The 19,785-nt window shown below is 46.0% G+C and overlaps 1 protein-coding gene across 1 annotated transcript in view; it reads left to right on the forward strand.

Annotated features, from left to right (window-relative positions):
* Positions 1 to 11,006: 11,006 nt before the first annotated feature.
* grin3a (glutamate receptor, ionotropic, N-methyl-D-aspartate 3A) overlaps positions 11,007 to 19,785 on the forward strand; it is a 29,068-nt gene continuing 20,289 nt past the window's right edge. Inside the window, exons 1-2 of the mRNA XM_029168730.3 lie at positions 11,007 to 12,428; positions 18,022 to 18,743. Of these exons, the coding sequence (XP_029024563.1) occupies positions 11,688 to 12,428; positions 18,022 to 18,743 (1,463 nt within the window). The 5' untranslated portion in view covers positions 11,007 to 11,687. The remainder of the gene's footprint in view (positions 12,429 to 18,021; positions 18,744 to 19,785) is intronic.

Below are 19,785 nucleotides of genomic sequence, written 5' to 3' on the forward strand. Positions count from 1 at the left end.
AAGAAAAGGTGATGGAGCAGTGTCATGGAACCAAAAGAAGTGAAGAGACACTGGGCGTTATCAGGGATCCCCAGCCTCTGCATGCATATCGTCACTCTACAGTAACAGGCTGCACGGTGGAAGCCCCATTTGCATCGAATGAGAGGGCACAGAAAAAAAAAAATCTGCTGACTGGACATGCATCCAGATGAGGAGAAGCAGAATCCTGACTGTCTACTCCTGTCCCCGTCTCATCCATATCCTTTCTCTCTGGATCAGAGGGATTTGCTGACAACGATGAGATGGTCCTCCAGCAAGATGCACTTTATATTCTGTTTTTCTAAACAACTATAATTAAAATTATAAATACAAGAGGAAACAAAAGACAGAGTCAGACTATAATTAAAATTATAAATACAAGAGGAAACAAAAGACAGAGTCAGACCACATATAATTCCTTGCTTGTCCTGTGCAAAGCCATGAAAGCTGATTGTTTGTACATATTGGTCTAGTTGAACCTATGGTATCGCCGGTAACTCCAGCAAACAGAGCCTTTGACTGTTTCATCTTTGCACATTTATTTTTTTGCATTACTCCTTTGACAGGAAAATGGCTGCAAGATGTTGTAGTCCTCCGGCCACCAGGGGGTGACGCCTGGTTAACTCAGACTCTGGAGGACCTTCTGTCTCAGGTGTTGGTTACAGTTAGTTAGTGTGTATAATATGTCATTATATCCTGTTTCCAGCAGTGGCACTGCATCCACCGCTCGTCTCTGACCTCCAGCCTTGGCTCTGTCAGTTTGTGTGAATGACTTTGATGTAGTCTTGAAGAACTGTTAACCACCTCTTTCTGTTCTTATTTGCAGAGGTTATTTTCTGCTATAGTTCAGTTACCTAGTCTCTCGTTTTCGCAGTGATTGTGTGTTTATAGCTTTAAATTCAGAGTTCAGAGTTCAGAGACTTTACCTAATTAGTTTTGTCAGTAATCCATTTGGTTCACGTTACTCTGCATTTGGGTTTAGTCTTGCTCTAGTTTGTGTTATTACACCAGAAAATAGACGGATGCTTTGAAAACACACTTGACCAGATGATTAATGATTCTCACATCAAAAGCCAAGCTACAAGTGGCACCATTTACATCTTTGGGGACTGTTTAAGTAAACCACATCTGAGCTCACTGTATGGTGGTTTTGGTTATATATGACAACGACATGCACTTGGATATGATTTTGTGTAACGGCAACAATCCAGAAGTCACTCAGCGCAAGAAGTGTTTGCTGAATGCAAATTAGAAATGGCATTAGAATGACGAGATCCAAGGCCAAGTATTTAGAAGTTAAATCTACAAATTGCTTGATGCCACATCAAGGACCAAGCAAGGTTCATTTGGAGCAGAATCAAGTCTTGAAGTGAAGAAGAGCTGAGAACTAAAATGTCTTTTTATTACTGTATGAGCTCTCTGAGGGTTGTCTTTTATGTTATGGAGCAACATGCTTTCAAAGTGAATGAATAGAAACGTTAACATGACAAAGTGTGAGTGAAACAAAGATGCTCAGGTTTAAATATTCTGAGTTGTGTGTATACTGTACTGCTCACAGTGGGCTATAGTGTAATTGTATCACACTGATGCTCAGGGAGGCGGACAGTGTCAGGTAAAGGTCAGAAGAAGAGAGTGGATGATTGTTACAGTTAGTGGAGACACAGTCCAGCAACACAGACGCCCCACATGCATTCATCTGAAAACCCAAATCACTTTACACTGTTGCTGTATTTACAAGTCTCACCTACGTCTAAAGCCACTAGTTAATAGTCGTCATGCCTGGAGTTGAATATTTATATTTATTTGTCTAAAAATAACAAATATTTTTGAAGAGGAGCAAATCAAGATGTAAAGCCAGTATTGAGCAGGTCGCCAACATGTCCTGATCATTTAAACTGTTAAGATGATGGATGAGGTTTATAATGCGACGCCTAAAGCGATGACCCGTGAATGTGCTCAGATGCATCTGCTGTCTGCGAAATGCTGCAGAATTTCTGACGGGAAACAATTAGTTGTACAAATGCTGGTGCACATTTAAATAGGCTCACCAAGGCACACGCGCAACTGGCTGGTGGTTAATTGTTGCCTCATTAAGTCTCTGTGAGATGGTGACGTTCTATTACAGGCAATAGAAGTGAAACAACACATACCTTCTAGTTCTTTTCAGACAATAATTCGATGGATGGATGGATGGATGGATGGATGGATGGATGGATGGATGGATGGATGGATGGATGGATGGATGGATGGATGGATGGATGGATGGATGGATGGATGGATGGATGCATGGATGGATGGATGCATGGATGCATGGATGGATGGATGCATGGATGCATGGATGGATGGATGGATGGATGGATGGATGAACGGACAGATGGACAGACTGATGCATGGGTGGATCAATGGGTGGGTGGGTGGGTGGCTTGGTGGGTGGGTGTACGGACGGACGGATGGACAGACGCACGGACGGATGGATGGATGGATGGATGGATGGATGGATGGATGGATGGATGGATGGATGGACTAAATGAAAGGAGAAGGACTAAATGCTGACTTTGGTGCCTCTTCCAAACAGGGGGTCCAAAATATCATTTTATTGTTTATTTTGCTGATTTCACAAAGTGTCGGGCCGACACTGAGTTTACTTGAGTCATCATTGCCACACTCCTGCCTGCTGGGACTATTTTAATTCTAGCCAAAATGTGCGGAAATGTTGAAAGGCCGCGTGAGTCCTACACACTGAGCAGCGCAGCCGTATTTACTGGGCTGTAATTTATTGTCATGTCTCTTGCTCTGGCTTTGGTTAGAAAAGGAAATGAATATGCAACACAATAATGAACAATACAGGCTTCATACTGACACCACTGATTCCACTAATAGAGTTGATGACCTGATTAGATTTTGAAGTGTTCATTTGCATACAGACTAGGGAAAAAAACAGTTTGGCTGAAACTACTTCAACCTCTAATTGCTTAAACATATGAACTGTGTAAGGACAGGTTGACACAGTATTTTCTAATAAATGAATGACCTCATTTCCATAACTAGCTACATCCTGTGCAGTACATCACTATTACCATGAGGCATTTGCAGCTCGAGTGTCTCTCATGTCCACTTTGGTGTAATATGCTCAGTGATGCTATTTGTAGAGGAGGTGTCGGCTTCTCTACACCTGTACATTTAGGTGAAGGTGTAAATATCGTGTCTCCACCCAATCAGATGCCTGAGGCTTCTGAGGACAATTGCATGAGATCTGCATTGGTCTGAACATTGTTAATTTAGCATAACAGTACTCATTGTGTGGTAAACCTAAATGCTATTGCTATTTAAAGACAGAACATATCGCACGCTGGGAAGAGGAAAGTCGTGGTTTTAAATGAGAGCTGCGCCCTGAAAAAATTCACATTTGAGTTACAGAAAGGCTGCAATTAAATTCTGTTACCTCATCTCTGAAGTGTAATTTAGAGTCCAACCAAAACACGTTGTGCTGCTGAATTCAAGCTGCTATTCCATTAATTTCCAAAATTCCCCAAGTAAACTCTGTAAACACGGAGATAAACGAACAGCTTGAGGTGAGAGTGAGAATCTACACTGTGACGTTGGTATTTACTTCAATTGTCAAAATCAGTTTAAATGTATTAGTTTGCGCCATTTTCTAATATGTTGATCACTCACTCACTCACTCACTCACTCCTGTTGAATGTTGAAATGTAAAAATTAACTGAATGTCTGGGAAAAGGCAGTGTTTGTGTTTAGCTTTGCTTCTAACAGCTCTGTGGCCGTGGTCGTAAACAAACTTGGTGACCTGTTTCCAACTGTACTGAGAGCAGCGATGACTCATCTGGCAGCGTTCACCTCGCCGCTCGCTTCCTTCTCTGTTGTTTGCAAAACTTCATTTCCTTAAGTGCATATTTAATTGTAATGAGCCCAACCACAGCTTCTTTCTGCTTCACCTACAGGATGACGCCCGAACGCCGGCGCCGGCGTCTGTAAATGTCACTTGTCTCTCCACTCGAGTCGAACACGATTTTGCACAGTTAAGTAGTGCAGATAATGATTTGATTTCCCTGTCAGACTTTTAATGATCATCGCGTCTGGGGAGAAGGTGTTGGATCCGAACCCTGGCGCTGGATGCAGAGCCGGGTCTTGCATCACGCCCATGTGATGGGGGAATAAAGCCCTCCTCTGCCTCCCAGACAGCTTTCACAGCTTATCATTCAGCCGTTGTTCCACATTGTTTACCTCATCATTTGGCTGTTTCCGGAGCAACACGCTTTATTTTCTGCTCAACCCCGTCTCTGTCTGACCGACTTAATTTCAAGCCCGGAGTCAATCACATGGACACCTGATGAGTGAGAAATCACAATAGCACAGTGGGTGTAAAGCAGGATAAGACTCTAACCAGTCGGTCGATTGATTGGAGAATATGCCTCATAACGCGCCATGACGGTTGGTGCAGGTGCATGTGTGTGTGTGTGTGTGTGTGTGTGTGTGTGTGTGTGTGTGTGTGTACGCTCAGCTCAACTATTTTTAGTGAAAATGACTTTATGTAATGATGAGAAATTGGGGTAGAAAATTGACTTTGCCACCCTCAGTTCAAAGGCAGAGGCTCCGTTGCTCTGTGTTGCATGGCTGGCAGAGGGTTTTTTTCAGCAACACAGAGGTTTGAGCTGATAAAAAAAAAGAAAACGTGTGTAATAAAGGTATGGTGAGGTTTAGGGACTGACAGATACACAGATTCTTGAGGCCAAAGCCACGAGTGCTTGGCTGCAGCGCTCCCACTCCGCGCTCCCCTTGGTATTAGTTCTTAGCAGAGTTTGGTTTAAATATTTTACTCCAGAACTGAAACGGCGCCTGGTGCAGCATATGTCCCAAGCTTTTACATAAGCTGTGAGTCATTTGATTGTTCCCTCCAATTAAATATTTCACGCTATGGGTCCAAACTCTCAGACAGCTGTGTTGGTTTTAGCTGATGGGACAGTGCTTTTTGTCAATGTCAATCTCTCCGGATAAACATTCGCTCATTATCGACAGAAAACAGTAAGATGCCGTTTGCCGCTCACGTGCGCTCGGACACGACGTGCACGCGAACGCCGTCGGCGGACGAGCGTCGCGGACACGGACGCACACGTGCGCTGCAACATCTGCCACGTGGAACCTGTAAACAGGTTAACGAAACCATCTGGGACCCAAATCCTATCCATCCAGTTTAATGGTACACAGCAAGTTTTGCTTTATTCACAAGTGATATTTCTCCAAAGGCAGCTTTATTTCATTTAGGATTATTATTGAATGATACATGTGCTCAGCGCTGTTTGTGCTCAAAGGACCGTTTGCCTTTCTTTGCACAAATGAATCAGGGAACACTGTGTAATTCAGGCTTCAAATGCGAACTCTTGGGCTGTTTGTAGCAATAGTGATGCGTTTCCTGAATCCCAGCTTCAACCTCCTGCGTCATAAAACCCGTCTTTTGGCATCAGCGTGAGGAGGTTTGACCCGGGAGCCGCGCTCCTGCCCTGTGCCTCAGGCCCAACTCCTCTGACACCAGTCCTGCAACGCCACTGTGCTCTACTATGTAACGTTCAAGGGTGTGTTTTACACAAAAGAACCTTGAGAATAATCTGACACCATTTCATTCTTTGCAGAACTCCCCCTCACCTCGGCCCGTCCTCCGCCCGCCCCTCTCGGACGCGGCCAATTTATTTTGCAGCAGTGGTTTCTGTTGTCTTGCCAGGCGTGGATGTTGCATCTGCTGTGAGAGAAAACCTGCAATTCACTCAATCAATAAATCTGTTCTACTGTAAATAATAATAAAAAAAAAAAAGCCTAAAACATGACTTGAACACTGCTTCCCAGTCGTGGACGTGTCAGAATGCTGCGTAGCCCATCTCTGCTGTACAGTGCAACCCTCCGCCATGACAAGCGATCCATCTTCCTCCAGCCGCTCCACAGGCAAACGCCACCTCTGGGACCCGCCACAGCTAACAGGCGCCTCCTCCTGCCCCTCGCCCAGCACCTGCTGCACTAAATGATTTGTATACATGCACTTTACCGCTTTCCACTGCTAAGCAACCACTTCCCAGCTCCTCACATCACATTCAAGTGCTGGAATCTTAATCCTCGACTCAGGCAAATGGAACAGTGTTGAAATACAGAGAAGAGTCGGCTCATGGAACTGGTGTAAATGTATTTATTCAACTGAAAGACATATCATCCGATAACGATGTGTACTAAAATGCAAATTTAGATTTTTGCAAAGGTGGGAGGTTTTTTTTCAGTCCGCAGAGTTCTGTCATTTAAGCTGCTCAAACATTTTCCTGCAGTTTGTCCTTGAGCAGCCTTTATAACAAATATTAGGTTAGACAAGCTTTTACAAAGGCACGGCCCAAGTCTTGTCCTACAGCGGAGCCTTACACCAAACCTTTGATCATGAGATTAATATAAAAGTGTCAGAGTTAACATTCTGTTCATATGGAGAGCTTTTTCTTAGCATGGAGCTAACGTCAGCAGCGTTAGCGTTTACTTCTCCCCACGTCATCTGCTGGATGAATGAAGATGCACACGTCCCCATACGTTTCAGATGAGACTGCAGATTTAAAATGCTCCAAGCAGGTGAAGGGGAAGTTATTTTACAGATGTAAAGACAAATAAATACTCTTTACAACAGTTACATTTTGCTTAAAAACGATACAAAGCTTCTAAAAGTAACAGAGCTCATTGTTTAAAATGCATTGATATTAAAGGTCAAAATGTCTTTTGGACATCTGTTCCCTGTAGTTTGGACCCAGACGTTGGCACTGTTTACTACTCTATAAATCTAATACAGACAATAGGACATGTTCTCTTTTTTTATGTCTGATCTGGTTCAGGTGCATCGTTTGCAAGGGGCTGTAGCTGCACACAACAAGTGTTGATTGCTTCGGCGAAGCATTTTTATAACAAGTAGGAGCAGGAAGCAGCTCAGCTGGAAGCGACTGAATCCAAGAAAATGGGTCAGTGCAAAAGTGGCCTTGACTTCAGTTTCCTTTCAGACACAATCTTTGGGCTCCTCTTGGGCGCTCCGACGTTTTTGCAGCGTAAATGCATGTGAGGACATGAATAATTGGGCTAATTTCTCGCCTGATTCCACCAGTTTGCCTCTGCAATCAAAGAGCTTGAGCCCATCTGCTGCAGTGTTTCACCTTACGTTACACTTGTGCTGTGCTGAAGTGGTGGGAATCAACATCAGCATGCGGCTTTGTGTCATTTCTGCATTTCTGAATTTTGAAAAATGATAATATGTTGATTTGGAGATTTAAATATGATGAGAGCAGACAAATGAGAGCCTGATGTCTGGTCTTTGTGGCATCTTGGTCATTTTGTCCTTTGGGACCAGCTGAAAACAAGGACGTTGTTCTGCTCCTGTGGATCTGGGGCACTGGTCCAAACTGACAGCGACGGTCTGTCTGTGAGATAACATATAAGTTTGCTGGAGCTTAGAGTGAAGTCACATTGTAGTTTTTGCTGATTAGGAGGAAGAAAAACTTGCTCTGACCCTTCGACTTTGACTCGCTGTGTTTGCGTTTTCTCTGTTGCTGTTTCAACGTCTGTTTCTTAAAGTTTCTTGCCCATCTTTGTGTGTCATGTCGTACTTTTACTGAGCTCCAAGCTGTCAGAGTGATTTATTAAAATGGATTCAAATCATCCCCATCTGCCATTTTACATAATAAGTCTATAGATATGGTTGAGTGTGTTTCTTTTCCTGTTTGGATTGAAGAACTCACCGAGGTCACATTCTGAGGTAGTCTTATTGCCTTTATATGTTCTGTGACCTGTGATTCTGTGAGAATAAATGCGGGTTTGCTTCATAGGGCAGTTTTTGTACAAAAGCTCAGCTGAGACCAATTCTGCTTCTCCAGTATTTTCTGAAACGTAAAAGCAACTATGTAGAACACTGTGTAACACACCAGGTCCATGAACCTGGGAGATCTGTAACGGCCCTCTTTATTGTTCAACATGTACAAAAAATATTATTTTTGTCAGTAAATGCTTTAGATTCAGATTTATGGGCCATAAAGAAAAGAAAGGTTTGCGGTGAAGGTGTTTTTTCTTGACTTTAGCAAAGGAGTGCAGAAAAATAAAAGTATCATTTTCGGTTTCTTTTTTATTTAATGCTTTCTTCACCTATTCTGGGAACATTGGTTGTGACAGAAAGGATAAAAATCTTAATCGTGTCTGTAAACTCTACCGATGTCAGGTATCGGCCGTGTACATGGCTTTATCGCCCAGTAAACCTTATCATTGTTGAACCAGGAGAAAACCGTGGCATCAGGTGCCTGGCGTGGCTGAATCACTTCAATTCAGACTTTGGAGACTGTAAAGAGCAGAGTGCATTTCTATGCGGCTGATGAATTACACTGCAGATACAGTAAAGTGGCCAGATACAGTATTTTGCATAATTCCTCCTAGGGATATTTTATTACTAATTTGGTTGGTGCAGTTGTGGTTTGGGTTAATCAAGTCATTCGTGCAGACAGTAATGTGTTCACACAAAGCTAAGGCTGATCACTGTCTGTTCCTCCTCCACCTGCAAAGTCAAACACGTCTCCAGAAGTGTTTTATGTAATGACACTGCTTTTCTAAACAGTCTGACCTTAAATGTGTAAAAGATTTAGGCAAGTGTCTCCTTTTCCCTTTACAGAAGGCAGAAGCCAGTGGTCTGTACAGTATTAACTGATGTAAATCAGTGTACCTGCATGGACGGGTTCGTGTCTTTATTATCTCTGTGGTGCATGTAGGCCTGTGTGATCAGCTGTGTGTCTAATAGCGGCTCTAACCTTGAATTTTTTATCTCCTGCGCCTTCAGGTTTCATCTGTTCAGGATCCCTCCTGCTGGAGGGGGAATTGAACCATGGAGGAATGTGGTTGGCAGGTGTAAGGGTCAGTGAAGTCTGCTGCATCGCCGTGCGAGCGAGCGAGCGGGGAGAGAGAGCCGCAGACGAGCGACAGACAGACGGACGGACAGATCCACAGGAACGCAGACAGGTGAAGGAAATGGACCGCGAATCAGACAAGCCAGGTTGACACGCTGGGCAGGGATGAATATTCAATCAGACAACGGGTCAGGCAGGTAAGCAGAGCAGGACAGAAGAGAAGGAAAGCTTAGCAGAGCCGTGTCCAAGAGTCCAAAACATGGAAGTCTGGTAAAGAAGAGAGGCGGAAAAGTCCCAAAGACAAAGGTCGCACAGAGGTTGTGTAGTAATGCGTTAAGATACGTATAAGTTACTTACTCCAAGCGAAGCAGAAACTATAGCGTCATAAAAACCACCGGAGAATGACAATTATTGGCTGCACCCAAAATTTTATTTTGTTTTCAGACAACCAAGCCAAAGATGACACCACAGGTATGAAAACACATTAAATTATTTATTTTCCACTTCTTACTGATGAGGAGAAAGGGAGACAGCAGCAGTGTGTGAGAGGACGCCATGCATAGTGCAAAACCAAGCGAAGGGAGAAAAAGTCTGTGGAAACAGACTCCGTCAGGATCTGTTTATGTGACTCTTTGTTTGAATGGTTTTAATACAAAAGTTCAAAAGTTCATGGTGCAATCCCTGCATTCACTGTTTTAATAACAAAAGCGAATAATTGATAATAACTTTCATACGTTTCCTCCGAGTATAAATGATAAAAAACACTAAGGCAGACGCTTCCTCCACTGAGCTCAGTTCAAATGTCAGGGTGTGATTAAAGACATTTTAATCTCAGACGCTGAGGCTCTTTTAGTCGCATCCTGATTTCTAGTCAATGCTGTGCAAAACATACACAGTAGTAAACAATTGTTTTGTTTCAGATGCAGCAACAACCACCGTGGAGCTTTTTAAAGATCAAATCTTTTTTCTTTGCAATTTCTCCTTTTCCACATTTTTTTAGACTCCTCTTCAGTAAACGTGTTTCTTGTGTGTTTGCCACATATTTGTTTAATTTGAGGAGGAAGCAGCTGAAGAAGCACCTCTCTCACATTCTGCCCTTACCCTGTTTTCATCTTTCCTCTTGCTCCGTCCTTGTCGTCTCAGTTCTTTCCCCATTTTTTTTTCCCCATTCTTGATCTTTCGTCCTCGCATCAATCTTCCCCATCGCAGATTCCCTCCCGTGGCTCTGTTCCCCCTCCGTTCCGTCTCTCCCATCTGCTCCCGTCCCCTCCGGTCGGCACCCTTCTCCTCCTCTTCCTCTCCTTGTCAAACTCCCTTTTCTCTGTCTCTGCCGCCTCACCCTGCGCTCCCATCAGTCCAGATTGTGCCGTATCAGATCAATGGGACTCATTGATCTTGCAGGATCCCGGTAGGCATGCTTCTCCCACGTCAGACCATTAGACAGTCATTAATCTACATCAGACCGTTAACCAATCATTATTCTGGGTTGCTATTTAAACTGAGCCTCCTGATTGGCTCAGTGGTGACCTCTGACCTGAGGGGTTACACAGGCAGCAGCAGACATGCCTGTTAGTAACTGCCTCCTGCAGACGCTGTTAATGATTGTTGGGGAGTCTCACAGTTTGACTGAACAAACTTCACGCACCAGAGGCCGTATGTGCGTAGTAGGTTTAATTTAAATGTTACACATTCTTCAAACACCAATGGAGGTCACCTCTGGTTGATACTTATACTGCACTGTAGCTGCACCAGAGCGATATAACACCTGTGCACCGTTGTCCAGATGTGCTGATTCAACTCTTTGGTTGTTTTTTGCAGGTGTAGGCGATATTGGATTACATCACACTGCCTCGTCCTCGTGTCATACGCACACATAATCCAATAGTCTGGCAATAGAACGGCAGAACAGAGCCACGAGCTACAGGTTGTGTAAAGTGTTGATCTGACAGGACGCCTTTGCGCATATTTCGTTGGATTTGTTTGCTGTTATGCAACGCGTTCATTCACAACGTTCCCTCCGACTCTGGTGAGAGGAGCGGGGTGGAGACGCAGCGGGGGGAAGGGGGGGGGGGGGGGGGGGGGTGATATCTGATTGGAACGTGCGCAGAAGATCGCGCTCTCGTGCCGGAGGTCTCGCTAGTACAAGTGTCAGTACAGAGGTTGTCTCGCGCTAAGCACCGCGCGCGCGCTCTGGGAACGCTTCCACTCCTGTGTTTAATGGGGAGAGGGGGAAATAATTTCCCCATCTGAGATTCCGGGATGAAGTAGCATTTCCTCAGTCTGGATGATAATGGGATAATTGTCTTTCGAAGCCAGATGTGGATTTCCTCTTTTGGAATTTGCATGATGCGCAATAACCGTTCTTTCCGCCACATTCTCCTTTGAGCTTGTCTACTTCATTTTCGCCGTTGACATGTGTGGAAAATGTAGCTCATTGCCCCGCCGACACGTTTTGGATTCACAGGCTTGAATAATGAAAATCTTTTGAGATGAAAAGCAGCACGTTTGTGGGTATTTTTTTGCGTGTGCGCGGCTCGTGCCTCATCTTGCGCCTCACCAGCCTGTTGTCTGTGTCCGTGGAGAAACGCACAACTTTGCCGCGAGCTAGAGCCGGAGCGGAGGCTGCGGCGGGTCTGAGCGGCGCGCCAGTGCCACACGCGGGCGGCCACGAGGGGGACCGGGACCGACACGGTGGCCACGCTGCTCGGCTGGCCTGCGCGTGGACGGGGGATCCGGGGCGATTGTGGCGCGGCGAGGATGAAGACAGTGGCGGTGATGACGATGAAAGCCGCCGTGCTGCCGCCGTCGTTATGCGTTCTCCTGTGCGCCCTGGCGTTGTTCCCGCCGCGCGCACTCTCGCACCCGCAGCCGTGCCAAGTGTTGAAGCGGATCGGCCACACGGTTCGGGTGGGGGCTCTGCAAGTTCAGCCCCGCTTGCTCTCCTCCGCGGCCGGCGGCGGCTCTGAGGACGCGGACACCGACGGGGCGCCGGCGGGCGGCGGAGATCGGTGGCCGGAGTTGGAGAAGCCGGTGAAAACAAGTGGCGGCGCGCCCGGATACGGGAGCCACAGGAGTCGAGGCGCCGCAAACAGCCCGCGGGGAGCGAGTCGGAGTAGGAGTCAGACGCGGCACCGTGAGGAAAATACCTCGAGGGAGAACCGCATGTTCGCACCCCGAGATTCGGTCCTGCTGGCGGCGGAGGCTCTGAACCGGGCCGGGCTGCTTCCCTACAATTTATCCCTGGAACTTGTGATGGCCGTTGGGTCCGGGCTCGGCGAGCTGCCCGCCTTCTCCTTCTCCTCCTCGGGGGGACCCGAGGACGAGGACCCGCTGTCTTTTCTGGAGAGCGTGTGTCACACCGTGATCGTGCAGGGGGTTTCCGCAATGGTCGCCTTCCCACGGAACCGGGACGAGTTCGTCAAGCTGGAGTTCGTCTCCCTGGCGCTCCAGGTGCCCGTCGTCAGTGTTGTGCAGAGGGAGTTCACGCGTCAGAGTGAGGTAAAAAAAAGTTATATCTCAGTCACAGCAGAACTGTTGAGCGTGCAATTCCATTTCCCTGCAGCTCGTTTCACACTCAGGTAAAGGAGACGTTTAAAACGCCTCGCAGGCTCTGCCTGTAAGGCCTGACTCACCTGACGCCATCAGTCATGAGCGTCTCTTTTCCTTATTAATATTTTCCTCCCCTCTGTCAGTTTTAGGCATCTGTTCAGATGAAGGACACGATTTTTCTTTTCATCTTTTAATGGTTCAAACTCAGCTACAGATGTGACACAAGCACACAAGAAAGAGAATAATATTGTTTTATTCCCCTAAAGCATCCAACTGTTAACTGTGGGGAAAGCTGCATGCACGTCAGAATGAGCCACGATGAAGTAAGACCCAGATCCATAACGCAGGAGCGGGCTCTGTCCATGGTGCTGAAACCTACTGTATGCGCAGAGTGTCTCTATGCAGAGGAAGCGTTTTCTCCTTTATAGACAAGGTTACAGGTAAAAGTTTGATTGAAGGCTATGTGTACCCAGCAGCATATGCCCCCAGGTATGAGCTTACACAAATGCTTTGTTGATAAGCTGCATCCAGCTCTATGGAGGAACAGAGCACGCTGGTGTAAAACTATATTTCATCATGACACTGACCTGGATGACTTTGATGAACTCACATAAACATATCATCCAGGGCTTATGTGCATTATTGATCCGAGTCATTCACCCAGGAACACTCTATCTATTGATCCACTGACACGCATCACACACGTCTGATCATCAGATCATATTATCTGTTAAAATGAGAGTGTGGGAGATACCGTAATGACAGATCATTGTCGAGCTCTTGCCTCATATTAAATATACTAAGAAAGCGGCGCGCTGGTTTACACTTGGCGTTTGGTCTGTTACAAAAGTGGCTGCGCCGTAAAAAGCCAACATGGAGTCAACTACTGAGAAGGTTTTAAAGATATTTCATTACTTTTACAATAAGCTGGAAATTGCTCCACCGGCTCCCAGTAATACGTTTGGCTGGACAACGTACACAGTTTTACGATTTAGCCATTTGGCAGCAACATTTTATAGAACATTATCAGTCTGGCCTGATTTGCTGCTTTTTTTTTTTTAATCAAATTTTCAATATCATGATTACAATCACTAGACGGATGGAGCAGTCTGTGAAAAGCGAGAACCACCTTTTTAGTTAATGTTTTTATGTTGGAGCATCTGAGCCGCCCTCTTTATGGATTTAAGCTTAAAATGAGGTTAAGAGCGATCGCTCTCATGCTCACGTTAGCCAGTGTTGACTGTTAGTGGGATAAGCCGGTCAATGACGCACAGTAATTAATACAGAAAAGCTGACAAATATGTCACGATTATCACTCATTAGTTAATCAATGCCTGGAAGGCTAACGCATCATTTTTCTTTGGAGGAGCTGCCTGTTGAGTGTTTTACAGCGTCTCAGTGTGTGCGTTACTGGTGTCGAGACAGTTATTGCATTGCAGTAGGTGCATTTACAGATAAAGTTTGTACGTGTGTGTATTTGACTTTTCACACACACTGTGACAAACTAGACAGGACCAGATGTGTGTGTGTGTGTGTGTGTGTGTGTGTGTGTGTGTGTGTGTGTGTGTGTGTGTGTGTGTGTGTGTGTGTGTGTGTGTGTGTGTGTCTGTCACTCTGTCACTTCTGGAGTAATATCTAATTTCCCGCTCTGTGCACAAGCAAGAATGTTGCTGTAAGGAGTCAGCAGGTGTTTAGAGTCCAAGCTGGCTTTTAAAGTGAAGTAACAGATGCAGAGTAACCAGCTGACGCCCAAGATGAATTGATGGTTGAGTGATTGTGCATTAATAAACAATTAGATGGATGGATACATGGGCAGGAGATGAACTCCAGACAGCAGTGCGTGTGCGATGCTCGTGTGTAGCTTCTGGACTAGTGGTTTAACTCCCCACTGACTTAGTCTAGTTTTGCTGTAGGCTGAGAGCAATTTCCCTTTTCAGAGTAAGTAAACAACATTTAATAAAGTCTAATTAATGTTTATTGAATATTGAGCTTCCCTTGGTTCTATAATTTAGTGGGGTGTGTATTGATAAACCGGCCTCATGTTGTTTAGTACGTCTCATAATGGGATCATAACAGGATTAGAATATGCGAGATAACAGAACCAGGGTAAAGAGGGAAAAGGGGAAATGGGAATGAAGTGGTGATAATGGATGGGGAAACCTTACTGGCAATAGACACTTCAGTGCACGTCTACAACACTAGAGCTCGTGGAACATTAAGATGCAGCATCCTCCCCGACAGATGATGAAAACAAGGAACAATCACGCGACTGACATTTGGCGGCTGAGACGCTGCACACACGTCTGCTTCACATGCAGCGGCTTAAAGTGACAAGTGTTAAGGACTGAAGCACGACAGGAACGTTTGGCCTCTGATAAAATCCTCACATACAGTACCTGCACAGAACAAGATGAATGATAAGGATTTGGTGACTGGAGGATATAAGGAGGCTGAAAAAACTAAGGTCTATGTGTTGGTCAATCCAGACTTTAAGTTCTTAAAGCTCTACAGTATGTGAAAATAGCAAGGACCCAAGAGGCTTTAAAATTTACAACACCGGCATCATTTTATTTCCAAAATTACAGTTCTGCGTAATCTACAGCACACAAGTAAAAAAACCTAGTGATCCTTTAGAGAAAGGCCAGGAACCCCTTTTATTTAGTTTTCATACCCACCGCCATGAATCATCTAATCATGGAAAGATCAATACCCAAGTCATAGCTAGTTTATTTGATTTGTCTACTGGCTCAACGTTTTGCCGGTCCCTGCACTTTTACCAAACAGCGAGGCCTGCGATTTCTTTGCATTAAAAGAAACTCAGGGCAAACGCATTTGGGCTGTTTTTTAAGAGAGGACTGATAAAAGAGCGCAAAGTGACAACAGAGCCGGGATTTCCCAGCGCCTCAAAAGCAGCAGATGCACGCGTTTATGTAAGGAAGCAGACAGACGCCGTTTGTAGCCGATTTGATCCTGTTTATTTACATGAAGAACAAAGAGAGGGGTTCAGCTTTATGATGATGGCAGCGCAGACGTGTTACAGCGCGGAAGGAATCCTTAAATCCTCCTCAGGATGAAGGGAGGCAGGAGCGCGATGCCCTGTAGGCTGTATTAGCATTTCTCTCCTCAACCGGACACTTGCTTTTGTTTGCAGCAATTGTAAATCGGTGCATAGGATAATTAGGGACTGGCTTATTAGCATGCCTACTGGGCAGAGTGATTAATGGGAGTTAAAGTAAAATTAACCAATGGATTAATGTACATTGGCTTTAAGTGCGAAGCCCGTGCAGAAGTTGTAGAGTCAATTATAGACTTGCTGAGGGCCTTTTCAGCATCTGTAGCTGTGTGTGAGCGCATCCACATGGACTGAAGCACAAAGTCCACTGGAGCTGCTGCTCTGGCACATTTATTTATATTCTGACTTCACTATACAATAGCCCCCAAACAGAATAGTATCTGTGTCGATCATTATACACAACGATTTGTAGAAACGCTGGGATTGTTCTGCATTAAAATCAACCAGCCTTTTGTCCACAACCGTGAGGATGCAGTGACTTCCAGACACGTGTGAGTGAGCAGGTGGTCGCGGGTTCTGGCCCGAACCTGTGCACAGAACTGGGCTGTGGAGACGGCACAGAGACAGGGCCTCGGAATGGACACGACACCGAGTCCGAGGAAGAAGTGGGCTTTTAATGTGTGCAGCCACAGACTTATCTATCTAACGGAGGAAATGCTTAGAAGTCATGAAATATGGATCTGATGGGAAAAGCAAGGAGCTTATGTACAGCAGAAAAGCATTAGTCCATGTGCTCGGAGTGTTTCAGAGGCTAAAGGCCGTTATTATTATTTTGCACGTGTGGTGTAAATGAAGCCCAGAAGCAGGAGGCGCTGGCGTTGGGTGGAGCGTCGGCCCCGTTCTCCACTGTGGCTGCAGCCCTCGGCCGCTGGCGCGAGCCCCCTCCTTTCACACCTTTTCTATAACGCTCACATCTGGATCCGTCCGACGAGGCCGGTCCCTTAAAAAGATGTCGCCTCGATGACAACACATTTCTCTCTGAAATCTCATTATGGGCCTTGAATCAATGGTGCGTTCCCATGCAGGTCACGTAAGCCGTGCTGCAGGTGGTGATTCACCCCCACACCATCATACATGCTGACTTTAGCACCTTCCTCTGATAACACGCTGGTGGGTCCTTTCATTTTTTTTCATTAAAAACATAACCTGCACGGGTTTGAGCCTTTGAGGATGAGCATTCTTGCATTTTGGCATCATCCAGAGCAACGTTTATTCCTTTTTCAGAATTTTTTAGTGGGTTCAAGCACCAGACTTAGATTTTCTTTCTGGGCTTTTTTCAGATACATTTGATGAACTGAGCAGAGTTTGGGATGTTTCAGTTCAAGTATTTATGGAGACTTTAGCCTGGAATAAAAAGAACAGTCCTGGGGTCTGAAACCTTGTGCAGCTCTTGTGCGTTTGTATTTCTGTGAGCATTTCACACCGTGACCTTGGGGTCATTGTGCTGCGACCTCCTCTTCCGCCAAGATCTGCAGGGTTCCACCTGTGAATAATCTTTCTCATTGTGAAAAAAATGGACTTTTGCCAGATTGATAAGCAGCAAGGACGTCTTATCAAAGGCTGTAGCCGATGTCGTCGCCCCTCAGCTGAATATTAACACACAGCGGAGCAGCCGATTGCCCAAACTCAGACATCTGCGCGGAGACAATTAAACGTGAGCAGATGATGAGCTGCACCTGCAGCTCACCTGGAAGCAGCAGCTTCGTTCTGGTTGAATCATTACTAGCGTCGTAGAAAGTCACACGATGCATCACACAATAACGCAGGTGAGAAATCGATCTTGATTTCATAGGATGTGTTCTTTTACCAACTTTGTTCATGGTATTCTGAAAAATGTAAAAAAATAGTTTCCCATGATGTGAGTAATGATATTCATGGTAGCTGGTAAGTGGAGGTTGAAACCCATTACGTCCAACACTGTGTTTGTTCTCGAGGAACAAATTGAATTCTAAGATAGAAAATAATTCTGCTCTTGGCTTCATAGTCCCTCTGTCTGTCTCCTGTTCCCTCTTGCGCGCTCTGATACGTCCACTTCTCCTCTTCCCATTCTTATTCCTCTGCAGGCTTCTCCCCTCTTCCTCAACGCTGCACCTGAATTCCCTCTTCATCCTTTTCTCATCTTACCTTTCACCTTTTTCCTGCTCTCATTTCCCCCGTTGTTCCAATCTGTAATGTTTTCTCCTCTGCCTGCTATGAAACCAACTGACCTTCACTAACCCCCCCCCCACACACACACACACCCCTCCTTGATTATCACAATTAGGCTTTAGTGCTCGTCATCCCTTCCTGTTTGTTTAACCGTCCGTCTCATTTCATCCCATTCGCTCTTTCCTCATATCTCCGTGATACATATCTTTTCTAAACCCTCTTTCTTTCTGCTGTCTCTCTATCTGTCTCTTTCATTTTTTCTCGCCCTCTGTGTAAATCTTTCACGCCTAACTTGCCCATTCTTTTACAATCTCCTCACAGAATCCTCTCCACCTCCAAATGGCGATGCGGACCGTGGAGGCTCCGCCGTCCCATCTCCTCTATTCCCTGCTGATGATGAATGGCTGGTGGGACATCAGCATTCTGCTCTGCCAGGAATGGGACATTAGCGACTTCCTCTCCCTCATCAAAAACAATTCCCGTTTCCACTTGGGCACTCTGGTCAACCTGACGACCACGGCCTCAACCTTGGCCCTGTTGTCATCTTCACTCTCGTCCTCCGGAGCGGCGTCGGACGCCGCGCCGTCGTCTCTGCCTCTTCCCGGCGCCGCTGCCTCGTCCCACGCGTCTTCATCCACACCCGCGTCTAGATCAGATCAACAGCAGGCTCTGATGCGGCAGCTGGAGGCCCTGAAGGAACCGTCATCCACGGCGGGGCTGGTGACATTTGGATGCGACATCCGGGACGTGCGGCGCCTGTGGACCTCGGCCGCTCGCTTGGCGCTGCCGGACTTCCACTGGGTCCTGGGCGACAGCCAGAACGTGGCCGAGCTGAGGACGGAGGCGTTGCCTCTGGGGCTCATAGCACACGGCGTCATGGGATCCCCTTCCACGGATCACTACGTGCACGACTCGCTGGAGCTGGTGGCGCGGGCCGTGGGCCGAGCGGCTCAGGAGAACCCGGTCCTGGCGCTGATCCCTGGAACTACGAACTGCATGGATGCACAGCAGAGGAACGGCAGCTCGGGCCAGTACTTGTCAAGGTGAGACACGGATGTGGCGACTGCGGCCGAACCACACGTCCAGTCGCCACCAACATGCTCTGCTGGTGGTCACAACCTTCTCCTTTCATTCTCCAAACGTTTCTTGACCTAGATATAAAGCATATAAAGCATATAATATATAAAACGATGATCTTTGGCTATTGTGACTTGTGTTTTTGACTTGATCAGACATTTTAAAATACTGTAGTTCTTCTTCCTGTCAGTCCCATGCGCTGTCTTCTACAGTCTTTCCATTCTGTTAATGGCCTCCTTCACTTGTGTAGACAAACAGCTATCATGAGTCACTAAGAATCACCTCCGGGCTTTTTTCAGGCGGAGCAACAAGGGGACATGCAACCACCGGCCTTTTCAATTGTTTGTCAATATTTCCACAATTGATGAGTCATTGAAAGCAGTGTATGTGTGTGTGTGTGTGTGTGTGTGTGTGTGTGTGTGTGTGTGTGTGTGTGTGTGTGTGTGTGTGTGTGTGTGTGTGTGTGTGTGTGTGTGTGTGTGCTCCCTTGCTTTGAATCTGGGTCACCTCCACCCAAACAGCTCTTACTGGACATCCTGTCGCCTTCACTTCTTTGAGCTGCTTTGTGAAATCCCAGCTGCAGTAACTGCAGCACACATTATACACTGGATAACTACAGCTGTGTGGCGGAACGATAGCGCGTGCCGGACTGCATTAAGCAGCGGCACCACTGCAGCTGGGCAACTTTATATTGCTGAGCGATGAAGAGTGTGTGATCACATTGAATTACAATTAGAGTTTTACCTTTCGCCTGAATCAGCAGAGCCATCGTAGGAAGAGGATTATTTGAGGATGCTGAGCTCGGAGGGGCTTGAGGAGATTTCTGATTGTGTTTACATTTCTTTGGTTTTCATTTTGAGCTTCTTATTAAATATTGATTAGTTTATTTGCCTTTTACAAATTACAAAACAAACAGCAAGTGTCACCGAGCGGCTGAGTTTGCCACGGGGACGCGGATTTCTTTTTCCAGGCTGGATACTTGGTCTAATCTAAGCAGTTTTGCACAGC

This window comes from Betta splendens, chromosome 12, assembly GCF_900634795.4.
Source record: "Betta splendens chromosome 12, fBetSpl5.4, whole genome shotgun sequence".
In the NCBI taxonomy this organism is placed as follows: Eukaryota; Metazoa; Chordata; class Actinopteri; order Anabantiformes; family Osphronemidae; genus Betta; species Betta splendens.